General features: G+C 38.1%; 2 protein-coding genes across 3 annotated transcripts; one reads left to right on the top strand and one right to left on the bottom strand.

The window, feature by feature from the left end:
• Positions 1 to 1,480: 1,480 nt before the first annotated feature.
• On the bottom strand, positions 1,481 to 11,554 carry LOC122661294 (protein AE7-like 1). Of its 2 annotated transcripts, XM_043856649.1 has the most exons (6): positions 11,536 to 11,554; positions 7,181 to 7,309; positions 6,772 to 6,877; positions 4,747 to 4,846; positions 2,184 to 2,229; positions 1,481 to 1,698 (listed from the first exon to the last, which is right to left on the bottom strand). In XM_043856649.1, the coding sequence occupies exons 2-6, from the start codon at positions 7,290 to 7,292 to the stop codon at positions 1,598 to 1,600; spliced, it is 465 nt and encodes a 154-aa protein (XP_043712584.1). In that variant the 5' UTR covers positions 7,293 to 7,309; positions 11,536 to 11,554; the 3' UTR covers positions 1,481 to 1,597. The 2 variants fall into 2 exon arrangements, with proteins under 2 accessions (XP_043712584.1, XP_043712583.1); XM_043856648.1 differs by lacking the exon at positions 11,536 to 11,554 and having other exon boundaries at positions 7,181 to 7,367.
• Positions 11,555 to 13,203: 1,649 nt separating this feature from the next.
• On the top strand, positions 13,204 to 13,694 carry LOC122661838 (60S ribosomal protein L6-like). Its single transcript, XM_043857348.1, has one exon. It carries the CDS (start codon positions 13,284 to 13,286, stop codon positions 13,692 to 13,694), a length of 411 nt encoding a protein of 136 aa, XP_043713283.1. The 5' UTR covers positions 13,204 to 13,283.
• Positions 13,695 to 14,605: the final 911 nt, after the last annotated feature.

The following is a 14,605-nucleotide window of genomic DNA, read 5'->3' as shown; positions in this document are numbered from 1 at the left end:
TGTCATATGGAATTGTAAAGTGACAACTTTTACTATTGGATAGATGAATGGTTCATGATCTAGATTGGTCACATGTCAAATTTCATTGTCTCATTCAATTAAGGGAGAATATTCTATGTGGCACAGCGCAGGCTACGCCCAGGCACATGGGCCTACCACTCCGGGGGGCAGACTGGTCATTGCGCCCACCCCCATGTGCCTGGGTGCAGCCTGCGCTGCAGCACAGAGAACAGTGCCCCTTCAATTAAATGTCTTCTTATCCATTGGTATGCATCCCCATGTATGTGTAGATACGCCTACAATAATCCCAGCACTATTGTTCACTATCACTATCCCATGGTCTTGAATTTGCAAAACTCAAAATTGTGCACCAACTTTGTTTGAGCTGAAATTTTACTTGTGAACAAAGAACCTTAAATCTTGTGTGTCCATAACATTTGAGCCTCATCTCTATCACGACACTATCAAGAGTTGGATTGTGATAGCTTTTGCTTAGGAAACTTCCAGCTAGTGGTGCAAATTTGACCCGATGAGCCCAAGCCCATCCCAGTCAGGTCTGAGCATAATCTTGTGGGCTGGGTCAAGGCTAAGCTTTCCAGGGCTGGGTCCATAGGGTTGGTCCATAGCCCATCCTAACCCAATTCGACCATGTATATATATTGGTATTTTCTGAGTGACACATCTATAGTTCTTGGACACGTGAGGTATGTTGCCCTTGCACCTAGACACAGGGGTGAGCAAAATGACCACCGCAACCCCAGAAAATTCTGTCTTTTTATGTGGGCACGGCGGTCATTTTGTCCGCCCCTGTGTCTAGGTGCAGAGAGCGCACCGCATGCGCCCAGGTGGCATTCTTTCTCCCATCTTTTTAATATTTCAATCAATGTGGATGATAAATTCTATTTCTTTTTATTGTTGGAAAAATTTAGTGGACTATGACCCTAACCAATAAGGGTTCTTTATTTTTCTGAAGATCTTCCTAAAACACCAAATTAGAGTTCAAAACATCACAAAAGAAAGTCCGAGATTTAAAAAAATAAAATAAAAAAGTGACACAGAAAATGTTACACAGAGAAAGGGTCACAAAAAACTAAAAGGATACACCAGATATGTAAAGCGAAAAGGAAATATAATTTTGCCAACATATAGGATCAAAGAATTTCCCAAATGAAATGGTACTGAGTTATGGAAATGAAACAATGTGTGTGGATCTGATTAAAAAAGGGTAGAAAATGATGGATTGTATAGAAACATAATTGAAATGTGATATGATATCAGGAGACCCTTTTGCAAGATTATAATCAAAAGTGAACACCAAGACTACAACAGTATCTTCTAGCTCACAATAATATTAGTCTGCAGAGATGAGATGATTTGCAAAAATAGAGTTGTAATTGAACTAGTGTACCAATGTCAGCTACATGTTCAGGACACAACAGGGAGTGACTGCAAAGGAGGACAGTGATTTCATACTGCTAAATGAAAGCAGAATGGGATCCAACACATTGATACAAAATAGAAGTCATGTATGGCAGCATACACCAATTAACAGCATATTTACTGTACAAAATGCTCTACAACAAACTCACAAGCTCCCCTAGAGTTCATTTGAGTAGAGGCATTCATCTACAAGTTGGCGAAGGTTGGGATTCTCCAGTGCAGCAGCAACTCTTTCTTTATCATTCAGCTGCTTATTAACTGCAAAAGTGTGAAAACACAACTTCATTACTTTGGGCCTGGCAGATGTGAACAACGATGGAGAAAGGAAAAGAGGAATCTGGAAATCTGTTGTTGCATATGAAGAAGAATGCTCTCAATGAGGATGGAAAGAAGCTAACCTCCCTCTCTTCTGTACACTTAACCAGGTGGTTTGAAACCCATGAATCTTTCACAAGAATGGTGAAATCTTAAATGACTTGTGGAAAATTTGCCCGTTTGTTATGATACTAGAAATAGAAAATGGGTAGCAGAATCCAAAATGGTTCAGGCGATTCCTTGGAAATCTCAATGGCATTTCACAACCCCATAGACAAGTGCAAATTGTACGGGCTAAGATAAGGTTGGGGCTATACTCCCCAAAAATTTTCAAATTTAATACCATTCTACAAATATGCACAAAAAAAAGAGTCGCTACATGATTTACATCCAAAACGAATTCGTCATCAGGCTTTTTTTCAATGTACCTGATTCTTCATTTGCATGAGAGCCAGGGGAGACTTTAATATCAACCTGTTCAAATGTAAGATTACGAGGATAAGAAAGCTACTGGATAGTAAGCAGATTTTCAGGTAGCAACAGAAAACTGCACATCTTCCAAAATTATTGATTCCATAGGGTGAAGAAGAAAACAATCAATACAGTGAATAATTTCCAAGCTTCTATACAAAAATACTTTATGTGCTTCCCACCTCGATCTCCTCCAACTTGTTATTACAACATTCCAAAGAAAGAAAATGAGGAAAATTACTGCTCGAATCTCTTAAAACTTTTTAATGTTTTGGGATAGATGAGAGATACCATAACACTAACTAACCACATAAATAAAAAACAAGAGGAACCAACAGAAAGTTCAGAAAAATTATACAATTAAGTTTATGAAGAAAAACCACAGGGACAAAGCACATAACCAGACAACCAACAGCAATACAAGAAGGTAGGTTGCAACTGGATTGAAAAGTTGCACTAATTTGTGGGTAACATTTTAGATAAAGGCAGCAAGAATTCCAGTAAAAATTAATAAATACAAGAGGCCCAAACTTAAACATCTGATTTCTCTCACAGTAACTAATATGGCGAATTATTCACCCAAAAAAAAAACTAATATGGCGAAGGACACATCAGCTTGTCCCACAACACAGTAAATGCCCAAATCTGATTATTAAGAAAGATGGCAGAGCTTGTTCAGTTCAATGTCTTAAAATGCTACACAATTCAAACTGTAAAGGGGTAAACTTGACTGAGCCCAGTACTATCTACCCACCATTGCCATCAATAAGTATAACATTTGGGTATTATATTCCTGTATATGCATAAATGCATTCAGTGAAAAAAGGGGGTATCCAGTGCACGAGGCTCCCGCCACTGCAGGGCCTGGGGAGGATCATAATGTATGCAGCCTTAAACCCCCCCCCCCGCTTCGCGGAGAGGCTGTTTCCCAACTTGAACCCGTGACCACTAGGTCACAATGGGGCATCCTTACCATTGTGCCGATGCATTTAGTAACAAACATTTAGAAATTCATCCTATGTTGCAAACCCTAACTCCAAATTTAATCCCCCCCCCCTCCCACAAATCTTGCTTAAATCCATGTCTGATCTCCTGTTTTTCCAACTCCTTAACTTTGGTGTAAGAGCAGCAACAGCAATGACCACTGTGAAATGGAAACAATGCAACAACAACAACAACAACAAGACCTTATCCCAACTAAATGGGATCGGCTACATGGATCCTTTCAAAACAAAGTAGGGAAAATTGAAGTCTTCACCAAGGGAAAAGAAAGTAAAAAGAATGAAGAAATGGGATAAGAAAAGTAAGAAGTGAAAAATGAAAGTAAGAGGAAAAAGGATAGCCTAGGAAATCAGTAAAATACCAACTACATGGTGTCGACAACATGGATCCTTGCCCTCCAATAGGCTCTATCTGAGGTCATACTGGGCACAAGACCCAGACTATGCATGTCATTCATCACAACCTCACCTATGGTCATTTTAGGCCTCCCCTAGCTCTTTTAGCTCCTTCAATCGGAATCAGATCACTCCTCCCTACTCGGGCATCCCCAAAACTCTGTTGCACATAGCCAAACCAACTCAGACGACATTCTCGAAGCTTGTCGCTGATCTGGACAACTCCCACATCAGCTCAATACGTTCGTTCCTCACTTTATCCTTCCTAGTTTTGCTGCAAATCCATCTTAACATCCTCATCTCAGCAACACATAGCTTCGCTATATGGCACTTCTTAACTTCCCAACATTTCGCCCCATACATCATAGCAGGTCGGACAACAGTCACCCAATGGAAACAATAATGATGGGAAAACCCAACCCCACTTCTCTCTCATCCAATTTTCTGTACTACAACACATCCTAAACCCAATTTTCTATACTGCAACTGAGAAACTTGAAGGAACCAGACATATCACTTTCCCCATTGTAAAGGAGATAACCTCAATGTAGTAAAATTTTATTTAGCAAGTATCCAATTGTTATGATTGAGACATTTCCTCTGGGTTTTAAGCTACCTAGGATCAATAATTCGACCGAACCAAATATAACCCTGGGTCCCCAAATCAAAGCAGTAAGACCATACAGGTCAGTCCAGGTCAGCTCCATCGCAAGCTCAAGTTGGCTCCTGATTCAATGGGTACATGCCTCAGAAATATGTAAATCCCAGAAGAAGGCAGATTCACAGCCAGGCAAAATTGACAGCGTAAAGAGAGTTATTGACACATCAATTTAATAAGTGGACATGTCTCCTTTCTTTGACACTTAACACATACATAAATTATACCTGTCTTTGTAGAATAGGAGAAGATCTTGAAAATCAAGAGGAAGAACCATAAAAAGAAATACACGTTTTTGAAAAGAGAAGAAAAACTTAAAAATTCTCTAAAGTGGAAGCAAAGCTACAGAACAGATGGCAGTTTTTGATGTATATATCCACAAAGATACACTGAAACTCATCTTGACAATCAGATACAATATCGAGAATGTTTAAATCTATGTTAGAATGTTTTACAGAAGTTCACCTTGTAATGCGGAGGGAAACATCCCATCAGTTTAACACGAAGACATAAACCAATGACCGGTGCCATACTACAGTGCTGTATAGTGGGGGTGAAAGTTATCCTACAAAGGCATGGGAAAATCAACAACAAAAATGTTAAGTATTTCAGCACAGAAACATAAGCCTGATAATTATCAATGTAATCAGGAATAATCCACAATGCCATAGTCCAGATAAGGTTAACCAAGAACTGAATAGCCACCCACCGATTGAAGCAAACATCATATAAATGGAAGATGGAACATGAAATGCTAAAATGACACATCAGCTTATGGCTGCCCACAGCCAAAAAGATCAGATGGCTCAAAGTCAAGCATAAGACCGTCCTAAGCTCTATCTATCTAACAACCAGTATGACGGAAGATGATGCAATTTATCAAATGGTTAGAAATGGGATGCAGTTGAAATATAGGGTAATAGATCTTGCAGGTAGGGCATGGAAAAACTCGATTGAAAAATTAAAAAAGATACTTTACTTCAGAAGTATCCCTTACTTCCCCAATTATCTTCTACCTAAAGAACCACTTTGTTACCCATCATGCATCAAATCAAGAGAAAAATGAAGAGGAGGGAAGGGAGACAATTTTATTGATTAATCATCGGAATACCTTTTAAACCCCCCCCCCCCCGAAAGAGAGAGAGAGAGATCAAAGAGTATAGTGCTTTATGTGACAGTACAAAAATTTCACATAAATAAGGAATTTCCTAGTTCAATTTTCAAGAATTAACAACTTTTTCCCTATTTCCTGCACAACCAAAACATTGTCAAGAGAAGATGCACAAAATGTTACCCTGACTTAAAGTCTCAGTCTAATTATCCAGTAAAGACATTAAACAGAACAGTGCTTTCTAACGACAGTATTTTAAGGGAAAATGACTCGGTCGCACCAATACCCAGAATCCTTCCCCTCATACCCCAACTTTTCAGTCATGTGGACTGATAATTGGCAAGCTGACTGTCGAATAAATGGAGGAACACTTGATATGCCACTTGTCAAGTTTGATGGCCTATCTCAAACGTATGGCCCACCATATATGGGGTCATCTTGGTTTTTCAACAGCATCTATTTAACTAAGTTCCCCTATTTTTCATGCAATTTTCAAAAGCATTACAATTGACACGTGGGCACGTCAGATTTATATGAAATTTGATCCATGGCTAGATTCCAACATGGAACCAATTTGGGGGCAAACCAAAATGCAACATCACTAAGAGCCAAACTCTTTACGATCCAAGAGCCAGAGCATTAAGATCTAAAACTAATCAAAAGATAATTTGCAACAAAAAAAAGAGGAAAATATAACTAAGAATTAGACATGCATAATGTAGTTCTTTAAGGTCCAAGTCCACTCACTAATTAAAGAACCAATACTGCAGTGAGAGTTTAGTGCTTTCTGACAAACATATTAAATTTTCAATACTCAAAGTACTCATATAACATCATTAACTTCTAAGAAGTAACAATTTTTTGTTGAAATCCAAATGCCAAACATTTCAAATCAAAATTTCAGAAACAGAAATTAGAAGTAGATGCGGCTAATCTAACCTTGCGTAAGTCTTGAGTCCAATTATTACTCCAATTATTACTAAATAAGGACCAACAATGCAGAAGTGTACATTTGCCCTCTGTTTCAGATGAAGATATTATTTCTCCTCATAATCAAAGAATAGGATGTTCAAAAAACACTGAAAATTCAAGTATTAACAGATTCACACTCCCCTTCCAGCAACACCCCGCCCCCTTCCCGGGTGTTTGAGCTAAAGAATTAAAGATCACAATCTGATAACGGAACTACAGAAAAAAATGAGTGAAATTAAAGTTCGAGCTGAACTCCTCGTTTCGTTATTATAAGAGGCAACACTGCAGTTATCAGAATTGCCTAAATTTTCTTCAAATGTTGGCATGAGATCACTAAAATACAATTTGATTCACTTAAATCCTGGGTAAAAGAAACCAGAGATGAAAGCAGAATAAGAAAAGCTTACAGAATACGTCCAAGCTTTTCATCGACCGTAACGGATTCCTCAGAGAGAACGCTCAGCTGTTCAAGGGAATAAGGATGTTCTGGGTCTCTAATATCCCTCACAAAATCTGTCACCTTGAGTCAAAGATCACACTCAAATGCGATTCAAAAATATTCCTTTGTATCAACTAATAGCAGCAGCAAGAAGATGAAAAAGAGATGCCAAATGATAAAGAAGAACAATACAAAGTTAGGGGGTAAGGGGGAGAGAAAGAGAGAGAGAGAGAGATTCTTAAAAGAACAGAGAATTCAGATCAGAACAGTGATTCGTAAAATCGTTTGCGGGTTTAGATCAGAGAAAAACCTAAGAAGAGGAAAGGGGAAAAAAGAAAAAAGGGTTTTAACAAAAAATGCTGATTGCATAAGGATATCATAGATTTCGAGGGGATCAACGGCATCATCGCCATGGAGATCTTCGGTACGAGCGATTCTCTCCTTCTTGGCGTGTACGATCGGATTAGCATTGATCAACCCCAACGTCATCGTTTCTCCCTCTCTTTCTCTCACCCTGTGAATTCAACAACTCTTTCACCAGTTCCACCACAGTGACTCCACACCACTGTTGAACAAGTCCAATAGAATGAATGATCTTCTTCTCTTCTCTCTCAGCTAGTGCATTCAGAAGATGGGTAATCGAGAGAAAAGTGGAAATAAGAAGCTCTCAGTTTCAAGGTCTCTGCACAAGTCAACCACAGTTCTTCTGGTTTCCTAATTCCGATTTCGAATCCTCCAGACCTAACTCTTCAGGAGTAGAGGGGGGTTTCTGCGAGAAGGCTTATATAGATTGGATTCAATGTATCTCACAGTTTCATGATGAAGCATTTCACAAAATCCACACTCCAATGATATTCTCTCTCTCTCTCTCTCTCTCTCTTTTTGTTTACTTTCACTTTCCTGGGAATTGTTTTTGTTTGATTGAGAATTGAAATTTGGTTATCTGTATGCTTAAGTAAAATTCGGAATTTTGAACGCAGTAATAGTCCATGAAACCAATTAGGAACTAGAATCAAATCGTCCCACCAATTTAATAAATAGTTTCGGATCTCAATTTTGGAACCGATTAGATAAATGGCCCGATTTGATCATAATCCCTTAAGACAAAAACCGATTAAGAACCAGATCGATTACCCATAATCAAATCAATTTACACCCTTAATCTTATAAATTGAAGTATTGATTATATTTTATACATGTTTTTATATTTAAATCGACCTTAAAATATAATTACCAAATATAATAAGAGTTTTAACACTCTCAAGACTCAACAACATGGCAAGATTCAAAAGATCAACTAAGCAAGTAGGATTTTACCCATTAAAAAAAGTAAGCAAGTAGGATTTTGTTGTACAAAAAAAAAGAAATAATTTTTTATTGTGTACAATCTTCATGGTGGGACCATATTAAGCGTAGGCTCAAGTTTGCTCCTTGTACTAATCCATCCCAATCATGAACTCAAATGTCATTCTTAAAGGTTTAAGGAATCTGTACCATGTGGTTTCCAAAAATACATAGTAGTAATTGGAGGTTCAATTCTATATTATATATTGGTGAAATATTCTGATGGATGATTGGATTTAAATTGAATACGAAATCAAACTCAATCGATTTAATTTTGATTTTGAAAATGTGTTTTTTTCTCGATTTAATTTTGATTTATACAATGTATATCTTGAACCGAACCAAATATTCAAACCGATTGATACCCTTAATGACATCTATCCCACCTAGTGTCAATAAAAGTGCATGAAGGTTTATTTATTTATCGAAGAAAGTAGGTATACCGTATAGGTACCCTAGGTGACCTAAACTCAAACTCTAGAATTAAACTTTTGATTCTAATCTTCATCTTCTTGTAGGGTAAGAAATCCATTTTTTTTTTTTTAAGATCATTCAAGAGGTTTTGCAAAACTCAACACAATTTTAATTGATACAATGACATTAAAGATCCCATTCACCGTGGAGGAGGAGAAAGTATCAAGAACCATCAATTGAGTTAAAACAGAAATTGCTAATAAAACTTGAACCAACTTGTAAAGCCAACCAGTCTGGTTTTCCTGCGTTAACCATTTAAAAATTTCTATATTGTCCATCAAAAATTTTATTCTCGATCCCGTATCTTTTGCCCATCACCTATTGCAGACCTTGCAAGATACTTCTGGTCTTTGATGCAAATACGTTTCTTGAAAAATCAAAAACTCATAAAAATAAAGTAAAATTATGATTTAAATAAGACTACAATAGTCCAACCATGCCAACACCATAGATGATTGGATCAAAACAGCCATCACAAATAATAATTGGACAATCCACACAAGGCATTGCTTGACATTCACATAGGGGCATATCATAAAAATTAAGGGAAATTTACACATACCACCCCTGAGGTTTGGCTAAAGGATATTTTCACCCCCCAATTTTGGAAAATTCTGCGTACCCCCCCTGAGGTTTGCAAACAGTAACAAATAAGCCTATTCCGTCAGTTCATGACTAACACTGTTAAAAATTTTGGGGAAGATGAGTTGCACTCTATAGATAGAAGGTCTGTCCATTAGAACAGCAAGCCCAGCTTTATCTCGACAAGGAAGCAACTTCAACCAGGGAGTTAGGTTCTCAGTAAAAACAACTTCCCGTGGCAGAGCACCATATCTAAGGGTACTCGAGAATGGCCGAAAGCTCCAATGTGGAGAAGCATAAGCAGTAGATGATTCCAAGCCCAAAAGCAAATACATCTTCCATTTCCGAAACCCCATCACCGACCCTCTCTCAAAACCCATCTCTGCTAAAACCGCCATCATCTCTACTAACCCCTATTTCTCCTTTCATCCCTATTCTTTTCTCTTTATTTTTTTTATCATTTTCATTTTAAAAACCCTTATCCCACCATCACCGATTCTCCTCTCCATTACTTTTCACTTCTAATCTAACCCACATCCTTGTCTAAACAAAACCCCAATCTGAATTCCAGCCATGACCACACCCATCCTCAACTAATTTATCATTTCTGATCCCATCATGTCTTTGATTTCCTTTTCCATTTTCCCTCCGGATCCCTATTTCTTTTCTTTTATTCCCATTTTTCCAAACCCAACACAGAATCAGAATCCATTGGCTGCCATCATTTTTTTTCAAGCTCTCTGGAATCCATTGTCGGCTGGGGTGCAAAGAAATGTGAAGCAGAAAAAATAGAAGAAGATTAGGAAGAAGAAAAGGAAACCCAGACGGAGAAGAAGGAGATGGGGAGGAAATTGTGCAGACATAGAAGTTAATCGAATCACAAAAGAGACCCGAGAAGGTGTGGGTCAGATTTTTCCAGGTTGAATCGACCTGATCTTGGGGACATCGAAGACAGCCCACAACTCAACTCCGGGAGGTTTCGCATTTGCGCTCGATACAGGATCACCATCGTTCGTAGTTCCAGCGACCTTGCGTGAATGACAACTCCAGCTCACGAATCCGGAATTTTTAAACTTAATCAAAGCAGCATAAAATCCCATTAGTTATTACTCTTTGAACTTAAACTGCAGTTTTGAAGACGGTAACAATTAACAAACCCTAGATTCTGAACAGAAATAAAGCTGATCGTAAAGTTAAGAGCAAAAGCTAGAAACACAGATACAAATGGGTTAAAACCTAAAGCAAATGGAAGAGGGAAAGGAAAGAGAGTGAATCAAGATCGGTTCCATGGTGTTCCCTACAAGGATACCTGCAACTTATCTTCCCCAAATCGATTGGGGAAGATGAGTTGTACGTGTGTTTTTTTTTTTTTTTTTTTTACTTGTAAGGGCAATTCCGTCAGTTCAAGTCTAATTTTTAACAGTGTTAGGCATGAACTGACGGAATGGGCTTATTTGTTACCGTTTGCAAACCTCAGGGGTAAGCAAAATTTTCCAAAACTGGGGGGTGAAAATATCCTTTCGTCAAACCTCAGGAGTGGTATGTGTAAATTTCCCAAAAATTAAATCAATGGATTTACTAGAGATAGTGGAAATCACAAGGCATGCCAATTCACCAACCCACTTGTTAATGATTTGGATAAACATGAAAGGTGAAAGAGTAGAATTTTGGGAAACACACTTGTTACAAAACACTCAAATGAAATACTTACATGGTAATAACATGAAGGATTGAGTTTCCCTCCACCCACGGTGAATGGGATTTCATTCATCAAGGGGAGGAGAAAGGGTGGGAATGGGTATCGAGAGGGTATTTTGGAACATACCAAAAATCTAGGAAGGGTTTGTGAACTCTAGGATGGTGGGTGAATCGTCCTCTATTGGTGAAGAAAAACTTAGTTCTAACAAAAATGGACAAAGGGCGAGATTTATCAACATGTGATAATGACAAGCAACAGATTCTTGATGTTTGAATTCATGTTGAGTGCTTCCTTTTCAATAAGTCCACCCCTGAGAGTTATTATTTATGCTTCTGAGCTATTTAGCTAAATGATAGACTGCAGATTTTCACTAATAATTGATCTTAGTTAACCTTTTGTTATTGTATTCATCTGAGTATGCCTAGATGTTAAATTTTGTACTCTCTCAATGTTAAACGGGTAAGCATTATGCCTAGAAATCTGTCTCTTTTTCAATCTTTGGTTTGATTGGTTCCTTAAAAGGCAAAGGTTCGATTTAACTTGAAAGATATGAGCGTTACTATGTCCAATACAAGAAGACCTCATTGACTAAGCTAGTCGGTAACTTCTCTCCATATTCTATCCTCCATCTCCTTCTCCTTCTCTCTCTCTCTCTCTCTCTCTCAAGTTCCTTAAGGATAAACTGTTATCAATTCTGTGTTGTTCTTTTCATAATCCAATTGTTACACATTGTATCCAATTCTTTTTCTTACCTCTTCTCGTTTGGATCTCTCTCTTGTAGTTTTTCTCCATTCTACACGCTTAGTAAGTCAAGTTCAAATTTATTTTGATAGGTTTTTTCTTTCTCTCTTTATTTTGTTATATATTGAGAATCTCTTAATGGGTATTTCAGTCAAGGATAAAGAACTCGGTGCTGACCTAGGTTTCGACCAGCCAGAAACCAAAATTTGGTCGAAACTAATCGAAACCTGATGTTTTTCGAGTAAAACTCAACATGTGATGAACTGGTTAAAATTGATCGAAACTTGATATTTTTTGTCAAAACTGGTCGAAACCATCAAGATTTCCGAAATATTGTCGAAACTGATCGAAATCAATCGAAACTAGATATTTTTTAAATTCCCCTAAGATTTCATCTCGATCAGCTGCGAAACCGAGTTATCTTGGTCGAAATTGATTTAGTTCCATGGTTTCAGTTTAAAGCAACAATCACATATGGAGTTGGATCAATGTGCAGAAGGTTTCTAACAGTGAGGCATGGGGTGCTTATACGGCCTTGGGATTTTATATGATGACAATTATTTGTGGTCTACTTCAATTCTCTTTTGATCTGAAAGGAGTTTTGCTTGGTTTTTAGTACAATGAAGAGAGGTGTTCTATTCCTTAATGGAGATGGATATAAACAAGATAATGTTGAAGAGACATCAAACAAGTGCTGCAATTTGCACTTGACTAAAATTGTATGGGAAATGATGTTGTATTATCCCATTTTTCACTAGTGTTGTAAATTTTAGCATTCTCAAATTTGATTAGCACTCCTATGATGTTTTTTCTTTTCCCTCATTGTAGCCTATTTTATAGAATTATAGTAGTTTATGCATAAATTTTTTTTGATGAACTTAATACCTAATCAAAACTAAACTATTACAACTATAGAATTCGGTCCAAGTTTTTTTTTACTTAATAACAAATCAAAACCAATTTAACCCAATAAAATCGGACCAAATCGAACCGATTGACATTCCTAACTGAACCTAGGGGTGTCAAAACCTAGTTCAAACCAATGAAATAAATCGAACTGACTAAAACCAATATGAACTTTTTGGATCATGTTTCAGACTGGGGTTCTGGGACACCGGACCGCACTGAAACCGATATAATCCAATAAGAAACCGATACCAGCTTGAAATTCATAAAAAAAGAAAACACCCTTTTTTTTTTGTGGAGAAAAGTTCTCTAGGATATGTATGGTAGTAACCTTCCAAAAAATGGGTTCTGGTGTTTTTCTGATTCTGGGGGTAGAATTGAAACAGATTATGTATGGTTTGTCCGGTCTGTTTCTGTGATTTTTTGAAATGGACCGAGCGATATAATTGATTCTGGCAAGCTTTTGAGAAACACCAAAATTCTCACATTTTAGAATCCAGTCTACCAATTTTTTGATGAAACAAGTGGATTTAAGTGAATCAGGGGCATTGATGGAATTTACCATCAAAACATAACAAGACCTCCCTGCAACTCGACTTCTCTCTCATTTCTTTCTTCTTCGTCCGCGTTTGAGTAGGCAACTGTCGTAGGCTCTCCTCTCGATTGTTGGTCATTTCGCTCAACTTAGGGTTTGAGGAGCTTACACATTCAGGAGGGACTTCGAAGCTTCATCAATGGCGCCGAAGGAGAGGAAGCCTAGGGTTACCAGAAACCCAGATCTGATACGTGGTGTGGGCAAGCACTCGCGATCGAAGATGTACCACAAGCGTGGTCACTGGGCTATCAAGGCTAAGAACGGCGGTGACTTCCCCCAACACGATGCTAAGCCGATGGCACCAAAAGCAGAAGAAAAGCCTCTGAAGTTCTATCGTGCTGATGATGTTAAAAAGCCCCTTGTTAACAAGCGTAAGCCTAAGCCTACTATGCTCAGGGCAAGCATCACTCTTGGAACTGTTCTGATCATCCTTGCCGAGAGATTTAAGGGGAAAAGAGTTGTTTTCCTGAAGCAACTTCCATCTGGACTATTTCTCGTTACTAGACCATTCAAGATTAACGGTGTTGCTCTTCCCCTTTTATTCCCATAACCCCAAATCCAACATCTGAAACGAATCGTTATCTCCTCCAATTCACTGCCTCCTCCAATTCCTCCAATTTCTTACATGGGGGCAGAAATGACCACCCTACCCTTGCCTAAAAACACTGCCCAAGGTAGGGTCCACTCCCCTAATCAGAGGAATGGGAGATGCCCGCGAATTGGAGGTGATAATTATTCATCTGAAACCCCTTTTCCATTTTCTCTTTGATCACCCCAATCTCATAATCAAAACCCCACTGTCCCTCTTCTCCATCCACTGAAATCTAACCCTCAGTCCTTTCTTTATCCGATTTATTTTCTTTTTTATTTCTGAAATCTCATTCTTCATTCCACACCTCTAACAGAACCGACCTCTTCTTCTATTTCTCTGAAACCTTAATAGGCAACCCACATCGTGTTAGGGTTTCTCCCACGGTTTTGCTTTAGTTTCTGGTAAATCCTTCTAGCATTTTTTTTCTTTCCATGAATCCCATGGAGCATCCACACGGAGGAGGAAATCAGGAATCCATACATGTTTCTGTTTCTCTGTAATAACAAAAATAATTTTTTACCATACAATATTTGTTGATACAGAATTACTCCAAAAAATCCAGAAATAGAAAAAATCTATTCTGACTCAAAATCAATTTTTTAAAACAGAATGATTGCCATACATACTCCTAAGGTGTGTACCGCCCACACCCAGACATAGTGGGGGGATGACATCATCACCCTGCCCCACCCTGAAATGCGTAAATGGCACCCCACTTGATGCCTTTGTGTGCTCTCCCATTGGCCTCCGTGCACATACAAGAGTTGTGCTCTCGTACAAACAACACTTTCCTTTTTATACTTCTAAATATATTTACTTGTTAAACTGAAACCAAACCAAACTCAAACAGAAACTGGTGCACTCTCATT

Source organism: Telopea speciosissima, chromosome 5 (assembly GCF_018873765.1).
Source record: "Telopea speciosissima isolate NSW1024214 ecotype Mountain lineage chromosome 5, Tspe_v1, whole genome shotgun sequence".
Lineage (NCBI taxonomy): Eukaryota > Viridiplantae > Streptophyta > Magnoliopsida > Proteales > Proteaceae > Telopea > Telopea speciosissima.
This window is presented reverse-complemented; position numbering and strand designations above follow the sequence as displayed.